Source organism: Gouania willdenowi, chromosome 20, assembly GCF_900634775.1.
Source record: "Gouania willdenowi chromosome 20, fGouWil2.1, whole genome shotgun sequence".
Lineage (NCBI taxonomy): Eukaryota > Metazoa > Chordata > Actinopteri > Blenniiformes > Gobiesocidae > Gouania > Gouania willdenowi.
In genome coordinates this window covers 14,516,012-14,537,176 of record NC_041063.1, presented here as the reverse complement: position 1 = coordinate 14,537,176, position 21,165 = coordinate 14,516,012, and the positions used below count along the sequence as shown (strand labels likewise).

Genomic DNA, 21,165 nt, shown 5'->3' with positions numbered 1-21,165 from the left:
TCAACTGGTTTATAAATGCAAAGCACAGAAAAAAGGTGGGTTTTTTTTTCATTTATTTATTCTTCATAGATGAAGAATATTGTTTAAAGTTGACACCGAAGATTCATAAAGGACCCTGAGGAAAGAACAAAAAAAAAGACAGACTCGTTACTGCTGAGTCATTTTAAGTGATTAAACAAAAAGACAAACCAACCTCTGGACATCACTGCTGTCAGCAGACGTGACTGCGTATCTGTGAAGCTGCTGCTGGACGGACACGGTAACGCTCTTCAAAGCTGCTTTCGATTGTCCCGCTGATAAATAACCAACATGATGATACTGCTTTATAAACAACCATTCACTTTAAAGCTGCTGTGGACGATTACTAAAAAATGTTGTAACAGATAAAGACAGTCTAGGCCTCATATAAATCTAAATCAATACATTTCAAGTATTTCCTTCAAAAAGCAGGAGAATTTACTCAAACAAATGTCAAAAGCTGAAATTGCTGATTACAAAATAGTTTTTGACTCATTACAAACTACGAGTTTGATGACAAATATTCATGTGACTTGAACTTCAGGTAAGCTTCGCGCATGGCATTGCGTGAATTGGAATCCCGCGGAACATCCAAGGTAAATGCACAAAATTAAAAAAAAAAAAAAAAAGAAAAATATGTATATACACACAAAAACAGCAAACACACAAAAGGACAACAAAAATACATCAAAGGACAATAAAATTACAGAAAAATACACAAAACGACTACAAAAATTCAAAGCACAACTAATTAAAAAAACACCAAAAATGGAAATACTTCCAAGAATTTACAAAATTGCAGAAAATCACACAAAATGACAAAAAAAAAAAAAAAAAACATTAAAATGACAGGAAAATATGCAAAATGTGGCCCTTGGATCAGACAATCACATTAATGTGGCCCGTACGGTCATAAAAGTTTTCCAACTCTGCCGTAGACGAACGCAAAGATGGAGCTGAAGTGGAAAAGTTTCTTTAAGAAGGGTTTTTACTTCATTCTTACGGTGATTTTTTGTGTTTCTTTACAAGTAAGGCAGTGATTCACTTAATGTCCGTTTTGTTCTGGTGTTCATGGCGATATGACATCACTTGTTCATATTCGGGTGTTTCCTTAAAATCATCTTCCATTGTTTTGGCACAACTTTCAAACTGTGCAAACAGCAGAAATGCCACTTTGGCAGTGTCTTTGGTGGATGAGAATGACTTTTGGGGTTTAAACGATTTAAAAGAATATTGGTTATCTTCCCCAGCTGCTTTAAAGTGCTTAACTAGTGAAAACTCACAATTTTTGAAGACTGCTAAGACGTGTATCACAGCTGCCAACTCAGTGAGACTGCTGATCACATCAGAGTCCAAAGATGAGCAGACCTCAGCTAGAAACGCCCTAAAGGAGACGCACATTGCACACACGATACAGAAAGTCAGTCTCATAATTAGTGTATTTCTAGAAACATTGAGTACTGTATTTACCTGGAAATGGAAGGTGACTCGAGGATGACGGAGAGCAGGATGCTGGAGAAAGGAGGCATATCCTCCACCGTCTCAGGCATTAATAGCTCCTCAGGATGAGTCACCTTTAAATAAATGGAGCCCAACAGCTGATAAATCATTTATAAATCCTCCACCTGACACTTCATTCATTAACATAATCACTCTGCTAAAGGATTAACTGTAAATAATAACAATGCTGGACTGTCTAAGTGGATTTCACCTTCTCGAGCAGGTGTTTCTTTTCCACGATGATCACGGCGAACAGAGTGGAGAAGACTCCTGTGAGAGGTGCTCGCTCCCAGTTTTGAGCCACTTGGAGGAAATCAGCTAGACCAGTAACAGCTGACTGGCACAGCTGGGGGGGGGAGCAAAAGCTTGGTGATAAGACATTTGCAACACATTTCTTTTGTACAGATTTCTATCCAATGGTTGGTTTTACTTTAATTTGGTGCTCCTTGTAAATTCCTGCTGGCTTTATTACAAAGACAATTTAAATAAAGAAAGCCAGAGAAAGTGATGTGGGTATGTTAGATAAAGAAAGAGCAGGTATTGTTTTTGTTTTGTTTTGTTTACCGAAAGAGGATATAAACAGTTGTGACCTGAAAAATAATCTATCACAGCAGGGGGCGACAGTTCCAACTCTGCAGTAGGGTAGTAGACAATAAAGCAGAGAAGAAGAGCTCAGTGTGTGGCTGACGTTCTGTTGGCTTAAGTTAGCGAGTAGTCATGGACTGTTGAAGATGCACAAACCCTGAGGATAGAGGTCGTTTTGGGTGAGAGTCCTTCAACAGTCTGTGATTTCAAGATGGCTGATTACAGGTTTTAAAAGTGAGTTTAAAGTAGTCCCATTTTTAGAAGTTAATAAAACAAATCACGTGGATAATTATTAGTTTTGTTAGGTATAAATCTTCTAATAAGGACATTTTAAAGATTTTGGGCCACATTTGTAAAAACAGTGGAGAATCCCTTTAACGTCTGAGGTTAATGTGATTAATTTGAATTTGAATCAAAGTCTATGACTACTTTTATATGTAAACATTTTAACATATGCAGATGTAAGTGCTATGATGATTATATCTTAACGCATACAGATCTAAGAATAAAAACACACACCTGTTTTCCCTCCTCAGGTTCCTTCTTGAGGTGGCGAGCCAGTAGCTCGATGATCTTCTGAAAGATTTTGTCCACAACTCCCAAAACGACTGTTGTTGGATCCTCCAGATTCATCTGGTCCTGAGGGTTGTCCTCGGGCACGTAGCAGCTAACCACCTCTTTTAAAATGGGCAGCACAGCAGGGATACACAGATACCCGGCCTCTGAAAGCACAAACGCAACGATCGTTTTTTGTTCTTTAACATCGAGACAAGCAGCATCAAACCTATGATGTGAAACTGACCTGAGATCAGCACCAGCGAGCACAGGTGGAGGGTTTGACTCTTGAATTCCTCGTCGCTCAAACCAACGAGTAAGATGTCCCTGCACACGGTCAGGAAGCTCTGAGACGCACACGTTAAATCAAAGTCAGTGGCCATGAACAGTGCATTGCAGTACTTCTACAACAATCATTCACCTCAGTTATCTGAACCGCCAGCTGCAGCGTCTTCTCCTCATCGACCTCGTCGCCATCGGCAGGACTTTTAGTCAGACGGGGCAGCACCTTGTCAGCGACCCACGCTGCCATGTGCTCCAGAGAGAGCAGGAAGTCTCGGCCCTCTGACAGCTGCACACGAGAGATAACAAGATTCAACTTTGATTTCCCAATTAGCTTCCCTCTGGCAGACCTGCTGACGTTCCTGTCAGAGCACAATTCCTCATACTTTCTGCTAACCTGACATATTCATGCTTGGTTTTTATGATTTATTTAATTTAAGAAACAATCAAACCAAAAACACATGCATCACAATCAAAATTTTGACCTTTTAGTTTAGTAGTCACAATAACATGAGCAATTAGGTCTTTGATGTTATTTTTGCAGTTTTTTTCTTCCTTCTGGGATAGAATCAAATGTTTTCTATACAATGCCAATGTCGAGCAATGCTTATTAAAAAGCATTTGGTCATATACAACAAGCAACTTGAGAAAAAATAGCTGCTAAGGTTAAATTATATATTAAATTAACTTTTAAAAATGGGTCAAAGCACAAATTTGTGAAATTTTCTTCTACCTATAAATAGTGAAACCTTATTTCTATTTTATTTTATTCTTTTGCACAACACAAATGTTGCCATTTTTAATATTTATTGTTTTTCTGTGTATATCGTTCTATGTTACACTTGCTTTGGCAATGTAAAATTGTTTCCAATGCCAATAAAGATGTTTTGAATTAAATTTATGCATCATCAGAATTCACCAGAAGATCATAAACAATCACAGAAATGTGTAACTATTATTGGCTTTAATATATTTTTTATTGTTCGCTTTAAAGGTTGAAACTCACGTTATGCTGCAGGTGTGCACCAAGCCGTGCGTGGTACATGAAGGCTTTCAGCGCCACCTCCACACTTGGACTGGGATGTTCCACTTTGGAGGAGCTGAGGTGGGCGTACAGCACCGACTGTTGAGACAAACATCCAACGTTATTCCTTCGTTAGAAACTTCTGTTGAATGTGACTGTTCCGCTGAAGTCGCTACTTTAATAAATGGGAATCTGAACGTTGTTTAAAATACCTTCCAGTTACTCAACACTGTGTGCAGCTGCTTTAAAGGACTCTGCCCGAGAGCCAGGACCGCCTCCCGTGTTGAAGTGTGGCTGAACAGGTATTCCAGATAAGCCAAAGCCAGGTCTGGTTTAGCCTCGGATGTTTCCTGAATGCGTACTTTACGACCCGACACCTTCTCCTGAACAAAACAAGGATATTTAAAAATAAAATAAATAAAAACCTAAATCGTCTACTCTCCAATATAACAAACGCATGTAAAACCCTTTATGTGCAGGTTTTTTAACCTTGGGGTCGCCTGAAATTAATAAAATAAAAATAAAAATAGAGATTAAGGTTTTATGTATTTTTTAAAATGTGTTTTGATTTATCCATTTTTGCCCAATTAAAAAAAACAATACATAATATCACAGAAATAGATATGTAGTGCAGGAAGAGGAAAAACGCTCAATCTATACTTTAACTTTCTCAAATATAAATCTAGTTCAAAATAGAATGCAATATAAAAATGTGAGCTGATGTATATATTGTCCCTGTGTGCATTAATACTGGCTACTCTGTATTCTTTGTTTATCTTTATTTAACTCGGAAAGTCTCACTGAGATTAATAATGTCTTTTTCAAGAAAGTCCTGGAAGTAGTTGGGCCTACAGTGATGGGCCACAATGGATAAGAACCTCTGGTTAAGAGCTCGCTTCCTTAACCACTAGGCCAGTGGTTCTCAACCTTTTCAGCCCACGACCCCCAAAATAAAGGTGCGAGAGACCGGAGACCCCAACGATACCTGAAGGTGGTTGAACACAGACATGAACATTGTAGAACAGTCATGTTGAGACAGGGCCATTCATAAAGGGGAATAAAGGGGAGAACTTTTTGGGGCCCATTCATAAAGTCAGCAAAATGATGGTCCATTGTTCTATAAATCTGTGATAACCACATTTATTGATTCATCTGAATAATATCCACTGTTATTCAGGAAGTTTATTATTAGTTGCACCATATTATATAGCCATCTTAAATATATAAATCCTTGTTGTAATCAAAAATAAAAAAAGGTTAAAAGTTACAAATTAGAGTGGCCAAAAATGAACAGAAAAAGTACTAAAAAGGGTTCAAAGTGTCAATATAGGAACAATTTAATTTAAATTGGCAGATAATGGGAATGACAAACTGTGAACAGTGGTTTAGTTGGCAACAATAAGCATGAAATTATTATTTATTCGTTTATTTGATATGGACATAACAACTGCATTGGACAAACCAGATACATCGTTTTCAGTGTTATAGCAAAACTGCTAATTTGCAACACCTGTCCATAGGAGAAATATGGTGAATAGAGGTTAAAAGTGCCAATAATGGGTCAACATATGCAACATTAGGTGTGAAAAGTGGTGGAAAGGGTTTATAAGTGCCAAAAATGTCTTGGTAGTGGACAAAAAAATGCGGAAAAAGCAATGAAATTTGATTGAAAAGAAGCAGAAATGGGAGTAGTACAACAAAAATATGCCAAGAAAAGGGGATGAAAATAGGTTAAATTTTGGTTGGTGTAGTTGCAAAAATAGGATAAAAATAAGCAAAATGGACCCCCTCTTATTGTCTCACGACCCCAAATGGGGCTCCGACCCTAAGGTTGAGAACGCCTGCACTAGGCCACCACGAACACAAGGCTGTGTTTGTAACACATTATAAAAAACATAATAAAAAAAACTAATTTTAGAGAAAAAAGACTCTGGGGTTACTAGAAATTTAAGATATAAAAATGGGGTCTCGACAAGGAAACCACTGCTTTATGTGAAATCACAGCTGTTGGATCAGATGTTAAACACACTGACCCCTTGTTTCGGCAGCGACTCGCTCAGCCAGTCTGTAATGAGCTCGATGACATCAGCAGCCTGACCCCAGCTGCAGATGCAGTCCAGCAGCTGGCTGAAGCGCCCTGGAGCCGCCGTGGAGTCCATTCGCCGCAGTTTGGACAACACTCCACAGCTGAAGACAAAATGAAAGAGACACAACAGGTGAAGTTAAAAAGTAAGTCACCATCGACAGGCTGTGACTGTGCTGCTCACCTGAATGTTGGAACTGCAGCTGGTGGCATGAAGGATGCGAGCTGCATGAGAGGGACCGTAGCTCGCTCATCCTGCAGGAATATTCACAAATTAATGAATCATTGATTTCAATATATAGAATACGATACACGGCAACATGGGTACCTCAAAGGCCCGGAAATACTTGGCGATGACGTTCCCAAACTTGGCATAGGTGTACTGTTGAGCCTCTTGGTTTTTCTGCAGGGCCTGGTGGATGCTCCTCCACAGGATGACCACTACCTCCAACAGGCTGGACACTACGCTCATGTCTTTCCCCAACAAAGGAGACTCAGCCTGCTGAGATGTACGCAGCTTTTATTCTTCAAGAACAGAGACGCACAGTGAACTGATCTCACATCTCAGCTCATTCCCTTGTCTCTGGTCTATATCAGTCAATGTAGGTAGAACACAAGTGTCAAACTCAAGGCCCGGGGGCCAAATTCGGACCGCAAAAGAAAGTAAAAATGACAGAAAACATGGAACATTGCGTCAATTACCAATTAATTCATCTGTAGATATCTCAGCCACCTCAAATACACACATTTAATGAAACTCCACAATATTTGCAGGATCACAGTTTTCCCATGCTTACATCACATGATGGCAGGTATTTTATACAGTAATTTCAATTTCAAAATGTTGAAATAATGATTTTTTTCTCAAATCCTGCACTATTCTCAAAATATTCCCAAAAAATGTTCCCCAAATTGATTAAAAATTGGTCACAAAATCTAAGAATTTTGAGTGAAGATCCTGCAGGGACTGTTACTTATTGCTCAGATATTATCGATGCTTTATATACTTAACATGTAATTAATATGTGAAAATGCCAACTAGGGCAAATGAATAATAAATACATCTCATTTTCCAGCTAAAATCTGCGGTCCACTTCAGATTCAAATTTTTTTCTTAGGGTAAATTTGTTATCATGTTTGATCACTAGAAAAAGTATTTCTTTATAAAGTACTTAATCCATTGATTGTGTTCATGCTGCCTGAAGTGCATGCAGTACACCAGTTCCTCCACCAGATGTCAGCTTAGTGATGAGTTGAATCCTACAGTGGTTTTTAAAGCTGCTGAGCAGAGGAGTGAGTTTCCACCCACAAGCTGGATTTTACCTTGAGTCAATATATTGAAATAACATTGAATAAACCAGTCAGTATTTCATTGTTTAAACGCTAATGATTTTCAACAGGTCTCTAAACATCAAATATAAATCAGGTAATAAATCCACACAACTTCCCCATAAACACAATGTATATTTAAGTGTGGACATTAATAAAAATAAACACTGCAGCACAATAACATATTTATAATATACAAGAGAGAGACAGTCGACACAAACAAGAAATGCAATCAGCAGATAAGTTATAGTATATGCGTAATAGTAAACCAACTACCATTTTTAATCATGCTGATTCCGTTATACAACAGTTGTTAATTACACAGATTTGACATTACCAAAAATCATACTTGACATGTTAAATTGTGGGTAATGTGAGTCAACTACTGTTTTTCATTTTACGCTTTATATCCTTCGGGTGATTTACAAAATTGGGATTGTTGCACTGAAACCAGGCGAGATTACATTGCAAGAGCAACGTTAGGCCCACTGCTAAAACCAGCCATCCTTTTAATGGGGAAAATACAATGGAAATGCTGATATGGTCCCAAAACATTACTTGTGAAACGTTAAATTACTATAAACTGCCGAATCACCCTCGTGTTTTGCATGGAACGTGAACGTGATTATTGATGGAATTAGACATTTCTAGACATTCAATCACCCATTTTTCTGTGAAAATTAGCATGTAAATATGTGACATTGTCTCAAAAACTGCATCCAAAATGTGAGGCATTTACGAGTAAAGTTGAGGCCCGAGTTTAAATATCGAGAGAAAAAAAGAAACATGAGATTGATTTTTTTTCAGTTTTAGAGAATTCATTCTGTCAGTTTTCCGCAATCACGGAAAATCGGAGGCCACCAGAGACACTTGGGCTTCCTTCAATGCTAACAAACTGCTAACAAATGGTAGGTTTGCTTCACTCTTACTACCTTGTAGTGATAAGCCAATACATCGGCTGGTCAATATTATCGGCTGATTTTTGCGTTTTTTATGTGTATCGGCATCGGCCGATGTGGGCTGCTGCTTTTGCCGATTCGCATTATTTATAGTGAGCAGAATTATTTTTTACTTGTTCTTGTTCTACCTCACCTTTGTTAATTTCAATGAATGTTCTTTTTTTTTTTTTTTAAATTGAGACTCGTACCATTTGTTATCATCATTGTGTAATTTTTATGATGTAAATCGAGACAGCAAAAGCAGCATCGGCTCCAAACATCGGCTCAAGAAAATTGAAAGTTCTTATCGGTCATCGGCTAAAGCTGATGGAAAAAAAAAAAAAAATCGGTATCGGCCCTAAAAAATCTACATCGGTTGATCGCTAATACCTTGTTCTCTTTGTTGCCGTCATCGATGTCTGTCAGATCACAGTCGACCTGGATGAAGCCGTTCAGAACACGGCGAATAGCCAGCATCAGCCTTACTGTGAGAGGAAAAAGCTGCTGCACATGATTGTGTAAAAACAACACTAAATCTGTTCGTTGTAGAACAGAGTGTGATAAAACACTTACTGATGTTGGTGGGTGCCGTGTGCTTGTGAGCGTACTGATAGAACTTCCTGGCAGCCAACGGGTTCATCTGGATGAGCGTGATGCATCGAGTGCACCACTCCTTATCCGACTCATTGGCAGGAAAGAACGACTTAAAGAGGAGGTCGACGACCCGTTTGGAGACGGAGGGCGAGTCGACGGCGAGGCGGGCCAGCAGATGGTCCATGTGACAAATGTCCCAGAACTGGAGAGGACAAAAAGAGGACGGGCCATTGGAGCGTAGCTTCATTTACTTTCAGTTGTATTTCAGTCAGCAGGTAAACAGGAAACATCTACCGGTAACTTCTTAGGAGGTTCGTTTTACTGAAGCAAATATATTTAATAGATCAATCAGATTTAATGATGGTCAGAGAAAGGAGAAATGTGATGACGCCAGTACCTTGGCAGCGCGAACTGCTTTTACTTTAATTAGCATGTCAAGGAAAGCAATGCGGACTTTCTCCGAGGTGTCATGCAGACTGTACTTAAGTGTTGGCAGAAGCTTTTCCAGCAACGGGTGGCTGAGTGCGTTTTCCAGCACAATAGGCAAACACTGAAGTGGAAAAACAAATCAAGTTATTGAAACAGGAGCACAAGTAACCAGGGTTGAGGTCAATTACAGTTAAATCTTCAATTATCTAAGTTCAATTAATTTTTTTCCAATTACAATTCAAATTATTATTTTCCCCCTGGAATCAATTACAATTAACTTCTTAACCACTAAAGTTCAAATTCAATTAATCACAATTACTGAGCCTTTAAAACTTTACATTATGATAACAGGTCAGTTTGAACCATGATCAGCTGTAAAATACACAAAAATGGTTTCATCTATCATCTAATTTGTTTCTCATCTCTTGATCACCTTGTTAGGCTTCCTTATCCATAAAAATATTAGTAAATATTTTTGGTGTGGACGTGAGCCTTTTTTCTGTCAATTTACACCTTGATTTAATTTTTTTTAATGGTAAAATGATCCTCAAGAGGACTAACATGTAAATTTGATACAAAACATGTTTTAATAATTAACTACGTAAACCATGTGTAAACCATAGAACTATTTTTCACTTAACTACATTGTAAATGACAGTTATTATAAAATGTTCATGACAATTACAATTAAAAAGTCAATTACATTTAAATTACAATTGCAACAGCAACTTATTTTTTTCAATTAGGATTTTAATTATATTTACGTCATAATTGTAATTAATTATCGATGATAACAATTATAATTGACCCCAACCCTGCTAGTAACCAATGAGCTATTTCTAAAATCTGATTTTCTTGCCAGGAGTTATATACTGCTTCATGTGATACGTTTCTGATTTAAATTCATCATCTTTAAATGTTTATTTTCACTAAAACATTGAAACAAATTTAAGTGTTGCATATAGGATTTTATAAGATGTTTTTTTTTTAAATGCAAAGTGGATTTTTGTAAAATATCACAAAATTGTTCAATTGTACAAATGTTACATATTTTACAGTTGTTAGTTAGAGGCTAGTAAAAAAAAGGGACAATGGTTTTCTATGAAAATTAAAGAATTTCTTGAATTAAAAAACAAAAAGTGTTGCAAGTTTAAATAAGTTACTACTAGTTACTACTAGTTTTCCTTATTATCTTACCCTTTAATGAAAGTGAAACCGTGAAAATGTTGTATTTAAAAACTGTATCTCAAACCGGTAGCCATTTGGATTATTTAGTACGTTTCAGAAAGGTTGTTGACCCCTCGGTTAGACTTTCGGGACAAACATCATCAAATGTCAGTTTTAACTGTAATTGCGTAATTGATAATTAATCACAATTATGACAATTGCAGTTGTATTTTTTAAAAATCTGTTACTGTTGTAATCATAATTGCACTGTAATTGAGTTCATATAATTGACTTTGTAATTGGAATGGAAATTCTATAAAAACTGTCAAATATAATTTAATTAAATGCAAAACTGGTGAACCATGTTACAGTTCTATAGCATACTCGTATGTATTTAACAATTATTAAAACATGTTTCATATAAAGTTCACCTGTCACTTCTCTAGAGCAGTGGTTCCCAACATTTTTTGTCCTGTGTACCCCCTTTGCTCTTTTGTCAAATCATGTGTACCCCCTCTTCATATCATAAGTACCCTATCCATAATTTCCCACGCTTTTTCATTTGTTGAACAGCGGACTCCCCTCAACCACAAACAGTGTCTCATTGGTTCACAACATTGGTTCCCTAAGGCTTAATCTACAGATTTAAAACAACAGGTGGAACTCAAAGTGGAATTTATTCAAAAATATGTAAAATGTAGCTAATTATTGTCTCCTATTGTCAGAAGTGTGATAAAATGGAGTCTTGGGGATAAAATAATCCTGTTTCAATAAATTACAAGAAAATATAGTATTGTATTAGGATCTAGGAACATTTCCTAATAATTTTTTAATTAATTCTTAAGTCTTTCCGATTACCCCCTGTACCCCTAGGGGTTCATGTACCCCTGTTTGGGAACCACTGCTCTAGACAATAATTTAACTTTTTTTTTTTTTTTTAAATCGAGTTATACTGAAACAAAAACGGCTTCACCAAAAATATGAATACCTATATTTTCTTGGAGAATGAAGCCTAACAATGTAACAAAGAGATGAGAAACAAATTAGATGATAAATAATATTTTACAGCTGATTTAAGACATGGGTCAAAACTGACCCGTTATGCTAACAGAGAGCTAACACATGAGGAAGTTTAAGTTTTATGAGGTTATTTATTAAAGGCTCAGCAATTGTGATTAATTGAAATGGAACTTTAGTAATTGAGAAAGTAATTGTAATTGACTTTCAGTGGAAAAATAATAATTTTAATTTTAATTGAAATTAGAAAAAAAATGACAGTCATCATGATCATAATGGCGTTGTAATAGAACATGGATAGTTGAAGACGTAATAAATTGTAATTAAAAAATGTAATTGAATCTAACCCTGATCAGAGGACACCTTCTCTACCTTAAAGACGGAGCAGCGGACATCAGGGGAGCTGCTGTCTGCCGCCAGCTCCATCAGCTTCTTCAGAAAGTCAGTGATGATCACAGGAGGGAGGAGCTCCCAGCTTCTGGCCAGGATCTTACACACACCCAGAGTAGCATTGGAGCGCACAGCGGGGTGAGTGTCATCCAGCAGTGCCTAAAGACAAACAAAACAGGTTTGTTTTGGGGTTTTTTTTAAAAGCATTGCATTTCAGTAGATCCTTGAGAACAGATATTCTTTGGTAAAAGTGAATTCTAATCCTACCATGGCTATATCCAGCTGCTTCTGAATGCTCTCATCTATTTTCTCGGTACTCTGCAGTGGGTCGTGGACTGGGAAAGCGTCGGTGAAAACCAGAGTCGCATTTGCTCGCACTTCAAAGTTAGGAACCTAAAAACAAAAGTTCACCAAACTGTTTTAGGTAGAGTGAAATATCAAAACTCTTCTTTATATGCAGTAACTCTGGTACTCACATTGAGAGCTTTCCATAGAACCGGTCTATAGAGATCGTGGAGCATCTTGTCCATGTGACTACCTTTTCTTGAGTGGAAATAACTCACAATCTGATCCCAAAAGCAAGAAAAAAAATGATTCTGAGCTGAATCTTAATGTAATTAGGAAAAAACAGACACCCCTGCCCATGGTAGAATAAAACAACTATCTTTTTATAGTATGATATATAAGAAGTGAGAAAATTATTCTTGTGGTTTCCAGAATTGGTTGCAGGGGTGTTTTTGAGCACATGATATACCCCCCATGGTGACGATTTTCGTGATTTTTCAAAAACACGTATTTATCGAATATATATATATAATATATAAAAACACAACTCATATTTGATATCAAAATGTGAACAATAATGCAGCATTTCTTCAATAAAAAAATTGAAGTTGCATCTATTTTAGCAAAAATTGACAAATTAACAGTCAAAAATGTTTTAATTCACAATTAATGTTGCGCAAGATTGTCCATAACATCGTCAATATACACGGCAGAGTATTTGTTAAGGTCTTATTAGGGGATAATGTTAGTTAGGGGATTATATTCATGCAATAATTGTTACTTCTTGCCAAAAAAGTTTTAATTTTATGAGCTTGGGGAATGGACTGGGTTAATTTTAAGACCTCAAACAATACTCTGCTGTGTATATTGACGATGGTATGGACAATGTTGCGCAAAAATATTCCCAAAGTCAAAATATTTTTGATTGTTAATTTGTCACTTTTTGTTATCCGATGGCCAAAAAATAGATTTAGATGATAGCCGAATTGTTTTACTGAAGATGTGTCTCATCATTGTCAATATTTTGGTACCTAAGTAAATGTATTTGACAATTTCTTGTTTTTGATAAATCGCTAAAATCTTCCCCAGGGTATATAAAAGACCCTTGCTACCAATTCCCGTGACCACAAGAATAATTTTCTTACTTCTTATATAACATACTTGTAAAAAAAATACAGTTGTGTTTTGTTTTACCATGGGGAGAACTCAGGCCGTTAACCTATAGAGCAGTTGATTTCCGTCTACCTGTCGAACTTTGCTGTGCACTGCTGATGATCTCGGGAGGAAGATTGCATTCTGCATAAAATCCTGAATGCACGAGTTCTCGATCTTCTCCTGGAACTCTCCATCTGCCTTCTTCCAGGCCCGGAAGTAAATCTCTGTGATATGAGTCGTCAGAATCCTGAACACAAGAGTTTGACAATAAGTGCAAATCTTCACCAAACGATGGTCTCAGGGGGAGCAAAGGTGTGGTCTTAGGCCTGGGCAATATATTAAGATCCAAGAGATGTCAAATTTTCTATTTTGGTGATATAGAAAATTACAATATCACTTACATCGATATATATTTTTAATTTATAGCTTATTTTTGTTATTAAAATACTCATTTTAGGAGTCACTACTTTCACAGAACAGCATAAAAGGCACAGTTATATGGATTACTGAGTTCATCCTAACCCAGACCTTTCCCTAAACAAGTCACACTACAGAACTCACTCACACGTGCTGTCCCCTATAGGAGAATAAAGCCAAAAGTGGCACATGTTGTGAGGCTGTTTGTTAATAAAAGTCCCAGTCCCATTGTGTATTTTGTTGTCCTATGTATTTTTGTTGTTCTATTGCGTATTTTACAGTAATTTTGGATGTCTTTCTGAGTCGTTTTGTGTAATTTTTGGTATGTATGTTGTGTCATCTAAATTGTGCATTTTTCTCACTTTTCTGTATTTCTGTTGTTCTTTTGTGTATTTCTGCATTATTTTTAACAGTTTTTGTAGATTTTTGTTGTCCCATTGTGCATTTTCTTCTCCTTTTGTGTATTTTGTTGTCCTATGTATTTTTGTTGTTCTTTTGCGTAACTTTCTGAGTCGTTTTTGTGTAATTTTTGGTAAGTGCTGTTGTGTTATTTGTTGTCCTTTTGTTTATTTGTGTTCTTTCATTTATTTATGTTGCGTCATTGTATATTTTTCGTGCTTTTTGTGTCCTTTTCTGTATTTGTTTTGTTTATTTCTGCATTATTTTTGTTGTCCCATTTTGTCCTATTAAATATTTATGTTGTACTTTTGTGTATTTCTCTGTTCATTTGTGTTTTTGTAGTCATTTTTTATTTTTACTTTTGGGCCACTAGTAGCCCAAGTTTGTGATACACGCACAAGCTTGTTTTTTTTACCAATCTTAAACCACTGTGATGTGATTTTATCCTGTGAGACATTCTTCATCAGGAAATTTAACCCTGAATTGTCTGTTTGATAAGACTTTATTTGAATTCAAATTATCGAGATTTATATCATATTTTGCCATTTAAAAAAAAAAAAAAAAAAAAACCATATTGCCCAGCCCTATGTGGTCTTACTTGCTATAAAACTCCAACTGGTTCTTAATGGTGCCGTGAATTAACAAGATGAAGTCGATGTTCCAGCTGAAAAGAAACACCAGGAATCGCTTTCCCTATGAGGGCAGAGACATGATCAGTGTGACAGTTGATGAGAGAAATTATGATATTTGGACACACAGTAGCTATGGAACACTTGGTCCACGTACAAAATCGTTCCTGATGTACGTCTGGCACTGAAAGCACTGAAGCAACAAGTCGATTATCTGCTTGCTGTTTTCTGATTTGTAATCCAGACTCAAAAGCACATCATGGAGACTCCACACTCGAGTGATTTCACCAGCCTAGCAGGAAACACAAGATCCAATCAGATAAACCCTCCAAATCCCTCATTTTAACAGCTTTCCTACAGGTGTCTGATCCTGAGCTTCTGTTGTGAGACGACGACTCACTCCTGAATATGACTTAATGAACTCTATGAACAGACAAGTAACAGAAGGGCTGATACTGACTGGTTTCTTTAGGGTGAAGCTTTTCTGCAGAGAGAGGAGGAAAGCAGTGCGACCAAACTGTTCTTTCTCCGGCAGGCCCTTCCTCCACCACGCCTCGCAGAAGCTGTGGATACGAGGCTGCAGAGGAGTGTCAGACGACGGGAGAGACGCCAGGATGTCTAAACAACAACAAGGGAAAAGGCGTTTCTGTTACTGGAGTTAAACACTGGAATGATGCAAGTATGAAGAGGAAAAATTGTTAATCATTTTTAAGTATAAAGAAACTTGCTCACAATTCTGTTTGTGAATGTTGTAGATGTTGATGATGAATATTTTTCTTTTTTTCCTTGCTTTTTGGAAGAGGTTAGTTCATTGAATATATGTTTTTTGTGGGGAATGCTGGGTTTAAAGTTAGCATTATGTGCTTCTGCCTGTGCCTGATTTAAGAGCTGGGCGATACAGACCAAAACTCATATCGACAACTCAGGGTTAAATTTGCTGATGATAAATGCCACACAAACCCATTTATTAACGGTTGCACAATATGTGCCGGTTTTGGCTTTTTCCCTATAAAAGACAGCATGTGTGAGTGACTTCTGTAAAGTGGCGTGATTAGTGGAAGGTCTGTGTTAGGAAATCCATCATTTGTGCTTTTAATACTGTTGTGAGAAGTAGTGAAAGCAGCGACTCCTGAAACAAGAGTTTAAAGACAAAATAACCTATAAAAATGTACAAATATCAATATAGGCGCTATTGTAATTTTCAATATCGCCAAAATAGAAAACACAATATATCTTGAATCTTGGTATATTGCCCAGCCCTAGTCACCAATCACTGTAGAGTGCTTTTGTTGAGCTGCAGAATTTGTTGTTGTATAGTGAGAAAATAAATAAAACATAAATTTAAAAAAAAAAATAGGGAAAATGCAGCTTATGAAAACAATACTGCAACATTACAGGTCTTTTACTGTGAAAAATATTGTTTAGGATTGGACAAATACTGTTACTGTTAAATAATAATTTGAAGAATTGGGAAGAAAATAAAGAGGAAAAAAGGAGTGAAAAATAGAATTAAAAATAAACAAAATGAATAATAATTTGAAAAACAATCTCTCTTTGCTCACCGTGAAGTTTGTTGGCTATTTCCAAAAGTGCATTGTAGGTGTCGCCGTTCTGTAAAACGCTCAGAGAGATGGTAGCAACCAGAGTAACGCCGTCCACAGCAGCTCTGACCTGTTTCTAAAGACAAAGATGTTACGCTGACCATGTTTCCACAAACACAAACTGGGATTTTGCTTGTGTGGTATAAAGTTTTCACAGCATGGAACACTGATGGGTTTCTGTACACATACGATGTCTCCATCTTCAGAATCAGAATCAGAATCAGAATCTTTTATTGACCAGGTACAGTTTAGAACAATACGAGGAATTTGACTAGGTAGTTGCAGTGAAAGGAGACACATCAACACACCGGAGCAGCCATTTGCGGCGCCCACATATTTAGGTGAAAAAGGGATCAATAACAGGAGGAGAGGAGGGGTGAGGGGAAAAAAAAACTGCCAGTTTGAAACTGATTTCCCTAAACAGAGAAAGCAGTGTGAAACCAGGAAAAAAACCGCCTCTGCAAACATAAATGTAAGCATGACACAGTCAAACAACTCGAGACAAGGCATGTAGGAAGGGTTGGGTGGGAGGTTGGCTGGGGGAGGGGGTCAGGTGGGAAGAACAACAGGAGTCCAGCCGTTTGGGGACATGGGCGTGCTGCCAGTCGGTGCTGCAACCACGCCTCCATGCAGCTGCGGTTGGGAGGTGGGGAAAGATGGCCGACGAGGCATTTGAAGTTGAAGACCTGTAGCTGCGTTACTGACAACCAGATGACGTGTGGAAAAGTTCAGCATCAACAGTTCCAGGAGGAATGTAGGGAAGGAGCGGGGGTAAGAGCCGCCGTCTGCAGAAACTTCCTGGTGATAAGAGTTGAGACAACCTTGGCTTTAGCCTTGGCTAGCTGGGGAGCTGAAAGGGAGATAAGCAATGTGATTTGATACAGGCTATGTTAATTTCCAATAGCCTTCTGTCCTGGGTCTCTCTGCTGTAATCCAATGAATGGCCTAGTTTCCACTTCCAAGCCGGGCCTCAAACTTCTCCCAGTTGTTATCCATAACGCGTAGACGATCCAAAAGCAGCTCTTGCTTGCTTTTGATATCGATCAACACATGAGTCTGAGTGTTCAGAGCCCTGCTACATCCTTCAGAAATCACTGGCAGCTTTTCCAAAACAGTCGCCAGCGTAGTACGAACTTTTCGATAGATTAGGAAGCCACCAGCTCCGATCAGCAGCATGCCTACTATCATTATTCCAATCATGTAGATGTCCTCCACGTCTTCCACGGAAAGGATGGACAGACACACAACTCGCCACTTGTTCCAAGGGTCAAGTGTGTATCCAGCCGCAAACGTCCCGCTTGGACATGCGGGGTCACCACCCCTGGTTCTTTGCGTCGAAAAAATCTGATCGATAGCACTGAGAGACCAACTAATTAATTCCGGTTTTGGATGAGTTGCAGAGAGAGGCTCTTGTTAGTTTCACAAGACCTGACCAAGCAGCAGCTGGGAGAGAGATAAGACGGAAGGGAGGGAGAAACAGAGAGTGCGACTGACCTCGTCGAGAGAAGCAAGAAGAAGCTTATAATAGGTATTATATTATGAACAAGGACAAACTCACTGGGTCTACAGAGGACTCCTCCTGCAGGGGCTCGTCTCCGCTCTCCTGCCAGCGCTCTGGAGGGAAGTCCATCAGGACGTCATGAAGGAGAGAGGAGACCCTCACCCACAGAGCTTCCCTCTGGGCTCTGGGCATCTCCTGCAGCACCTCTTCCACGTCAAAGGGCTCAGCCTTATCATTCTGCTCAGCAGCACAGAAAACAGACACAGTTTAGGTTTCGGAATTAAGAAAAGAAAAAAATACCTATCATAAATAAACTATTATTTCCTTTTAACAAAAGACAATAAAAAAACGACAATATTTAATAAAAAAAAAAATGGCCCAATGTTAATACTGATGACTTGTTATTAGCCATTAAAAATATATATCTGAGATAAACTATACAGACTATCTTACTCCATAGTCTTCAGCATCAGATTATTAAATTGACTACATATCATTTAGAACCATTGCCCTTAATAAACCTGACTTGTTGCCTAAATATGTCATATTTTAGATGATAAATACATCTAGTTTGTGTTTTTGATGCTATGGATCACTAATGTGTCAGTGGGAGGAAGATACGTTTTCTTATAATCCAGTGTTTCAATCTAAAAAATGATCTTATCTGATGATAGTGATATAATGATGAGCAATTGTGCATTATTGCCGAGCAGTTTGTGTGCACATTAAACTTCATGACTCTATGCCTCTTTTTTTATAATATAAATTTCATGTAATGTTCCTGAGAGGGTTGCCAACTAATAAAAATGTATTTATTCATTCATTTTTTAAATGCGGTTTTATTTATTTATTTTTTGTCATAACTAGTGTGATATTCTGTATTGTTCGTGCAATAAACTGCTTTATATTTGTATTTTTCGGCATTTAAGTGATTTTCCTCTGCTTGGCTCCATATTAGAATCAGTTTTATTGCCAAATACAGTTCTTAGACAATACAAGAAATTATACTTGGTGGATACAAAAAAATAAAATAAAAATAAAACCAGAAACAGAAACAGAATACCGCAATAATAATAATAATAATAATAATAAAATTAATAATTAAATATAAATTAGGAGTGTGACAATATCTCGATACGGCGATAAATCGCAATATTTTTCCGCACGATCGATTGTCGATATGCTCGTGCTAAGTATCGATTTTAATTTTTAATTTTTTTTTTTTTTCAAAACCTTTTCTGCTTTTTTCACTAAAATGTGCAGGTAGGTCTTCACAGAAATTTTGTCACTGTTCGTTCGTTCGGAACTAATATATTGTTTACTGGAATATTGCACTATAATGGTGTCACTGGTAAGAAAGACCCTATTTTTTGTTTACAGAAAGCACTATTAGAGATAGTTATTTGTTTATGTTGGTATGTTGACACTTATTTACAGAAATGTTACACTAAAATAGTGTCAATGTTCATAGGACACTTTTTCAATGTATTGACTTTCAGAGATATAAAATAAAAAATGTATTTTTTCACTTAAACATTTTTGTTCCTTGTTATGTCATAGATTATCGTAGATTGATTTCTGACCAATATATCAATAATCGCAGTACCGCCATATCGTGAGATAATCGTTATCGTGAGCATTGTATCGCGTATTGTAAGGTACCCAGATGTTCCCACCCCTAATATAAATATGAACACATATACAAGTAGTGCAGGTGGTATTGTTGTCTGTTGACACATGTATTACAAGGTGTATTTATGTATATGAATAGAATTTGATGCCCTGTACTGTCTTTATATTTCAAGCAACCCTAGTCACTGAATATAAATACGATATAAGTTCTCCAGACAGTGAAATAAAAGTGGAATGTCTACACTAATACGTTTTCCCATTATTTATTTTTTTTTTACTTACGTGAAGCTTGATAAAACGAAGGAAATCCTCCACATTTTCTTTACAGGCAGCTTTTAAAAACGCCTCTCGCTTAGACATGATGTGGGTTGAACCTTCATAAACTTCTACAGAGAAGAAGAAGAAAAAACACTCTTTACTGTAACAAGCTACTGCACCTAATAATGTCCAAAAAACAAACATGGCAGCTCGTACTTTCCTAAAGTAACATTAAACGCGGAAACACAGTTTCACAGTTCACCTTACACGGTGTATGTGTTATATTAATGTTATCCAATGCAATGTATGAACAAGTAAAAGCTTTTCTTACCGTTTTATCGACTGTTTTTCGAGGTTTCTGTTACAAAATGACAGACACTGTAACAACAACAGACCCCGCGCAAATTTGGATGGAGTAATGCGTCATGACGTCACACGTTTTCACAGACGCTCCCTGTAGTTTGGTCATTCTGCCACTTGATGGCGACAAATCACTGCGGTTAATCTTTTATTTTTGTTTTAAATCCAAAAGGATCTGCAGAATTTGTTCGAAACTTGAATTTATTTAGTCTAATTAAATCCACGCGAATAGATATAGATGACATCATGAATTTAATCCACCACAAACACAATGAAGATGAATAGTTTTTTAAATAAATAAAACAGATTAAAACTGGAATAAAAAATAAATAAAATTAAATCAAACAAGAACAACACACAAATTGATTAATAATATTCATAATAATTGAAATAATCGACAAATATAAATGTGGAGATGAAAAGATAGACAAATCCTCACCAATATATGAAATACTCACTCACAGTATATGCAAAACCATTTTCAAAAAAAAAAAAAAAAAAAAAAAAAAACTACCACAAAATTCTTACAGCAATACAAATTAACGATAACACATTAACAACTAGGAGTTAATAAAGAAAATATAAAACATCTGCAGGGATGTAAAACAATGCAATGATGTTAATGGGACTACCAACAGATGCATAAAACTTATCTATAAGAATAAATAAAAGATGCTTAATTAATACCGATAAGCTAAAACAGTGCCAAAGAAAAGTAAAGTGTTAAGATAAGAAAAAAAACTATAAAACTAATACAATAAAAGGGAATTTAAAACCATATTTGACACAACAATGCAGTGGATTAGACAAAAACTAGACAGTAAAGACTGTGAAAGATGATGAAATTAAAAAAGATGCAAAATGATAAAAATGATTATACAAATATGCACAAAGAACATGGCCACATAAAAATGAATTTGATTAAAATCAGGAGTAATTAGGGCAGATTCCTCTTGTGACCAATACCCGAGAGAAATCTGCTGTGAAGTCAAAATAACCTTTTTCCTACATTAGTAC

General features: G+C 36.8%; 1 protein-coding gene across 2 annotated transcripts; it reads right to left on the bottom strand.

Moving 5' to 3' along the window:
• Window positions 1-3: 3 nt before the first annotated feature.
• On the bottom strand, window positions 4-20,514 carry ncapg2 (non-SMC condensin II complex, subunit G2). Of its 2 annotated transcripts, none has more exons than XM_028433949.1 (27): window positions 20,120-20,514; window positions 19,813-19,916; window positions 17,956-18,135; window positions 16,359-16,473; window positions 15,257-15,414; window positions 14,954-15,088; window positions 14,766-14,860; window positions 13,442-13,598; window positions 12,388-12,477; window positions 12,179-12,304; window positions 11,894-12,070; window positions 9,306-9,458; window positions 8,888-9,110; window positions 8,705-8,799; window positions 6,376-6,549; window positions 6,232-6,302; window positions 5,998-6,151; window positions 4,177-4,347; window positions 3,947-4,063; window positions 3,080-3,229; window positions 2,906-3,005; window positions 2,623-2,825; window positions 1,730-1,864; window positions 1,489-1,592; window positions 1,302-1,402; window positions 194-293; window positions 4-115 (listed from the first exon to the last, which is right to left on the bottom strand). In XM_028433949.1, the coding sequence occupies exons 2-27, from the start codon at window positions 19,888-19,890 to the stop codon at window positions 64-66; spliced, it is 3,414 nt and encodes a 1,137-aa protein (XP_028289750.1). In that variant the 5' UTR covers window positions 19,891-19,916; window positions 20,120-20,514; the 3' UTR covers window positions 4-63. The 2 variants fall into 2 exon arrangements, with proteins under 2 accessions (XP_028289750.1, XP_028289751.1); XM_028433950.1 differs by having other exon boundaries at window positions 6,376-6,546.
• Between the last annotated feature and the right edge of the window lie 651 nt (window positions 20,515-21,165).

Bases quoted from the DNA above. Each gene is read 5' to 3' on its own strand.
- ncapg2 (XM_028433949.1), bottom strand. From the start codon at position 19,890: ATGTCTAAGCGAGAGGCGTTTTTAAAAGCTGCCTGTAAAGAAAATGTG. The intron at 13,599-14,765 runs GTAAGACCACAT...TCTTGTGTTCAG, and splicing joins CAGTTGGAGTTTTATAGCAA to GATTCTGACGACTCATATCA. The intron at 4,348-5,997 runs GTCAGTGTGTTT...TGTTTTGTTCAG, and splicing joins AGTCGCTGCCGAAACAAGGG to GAGAAGGTGTCGGGTCGTAA.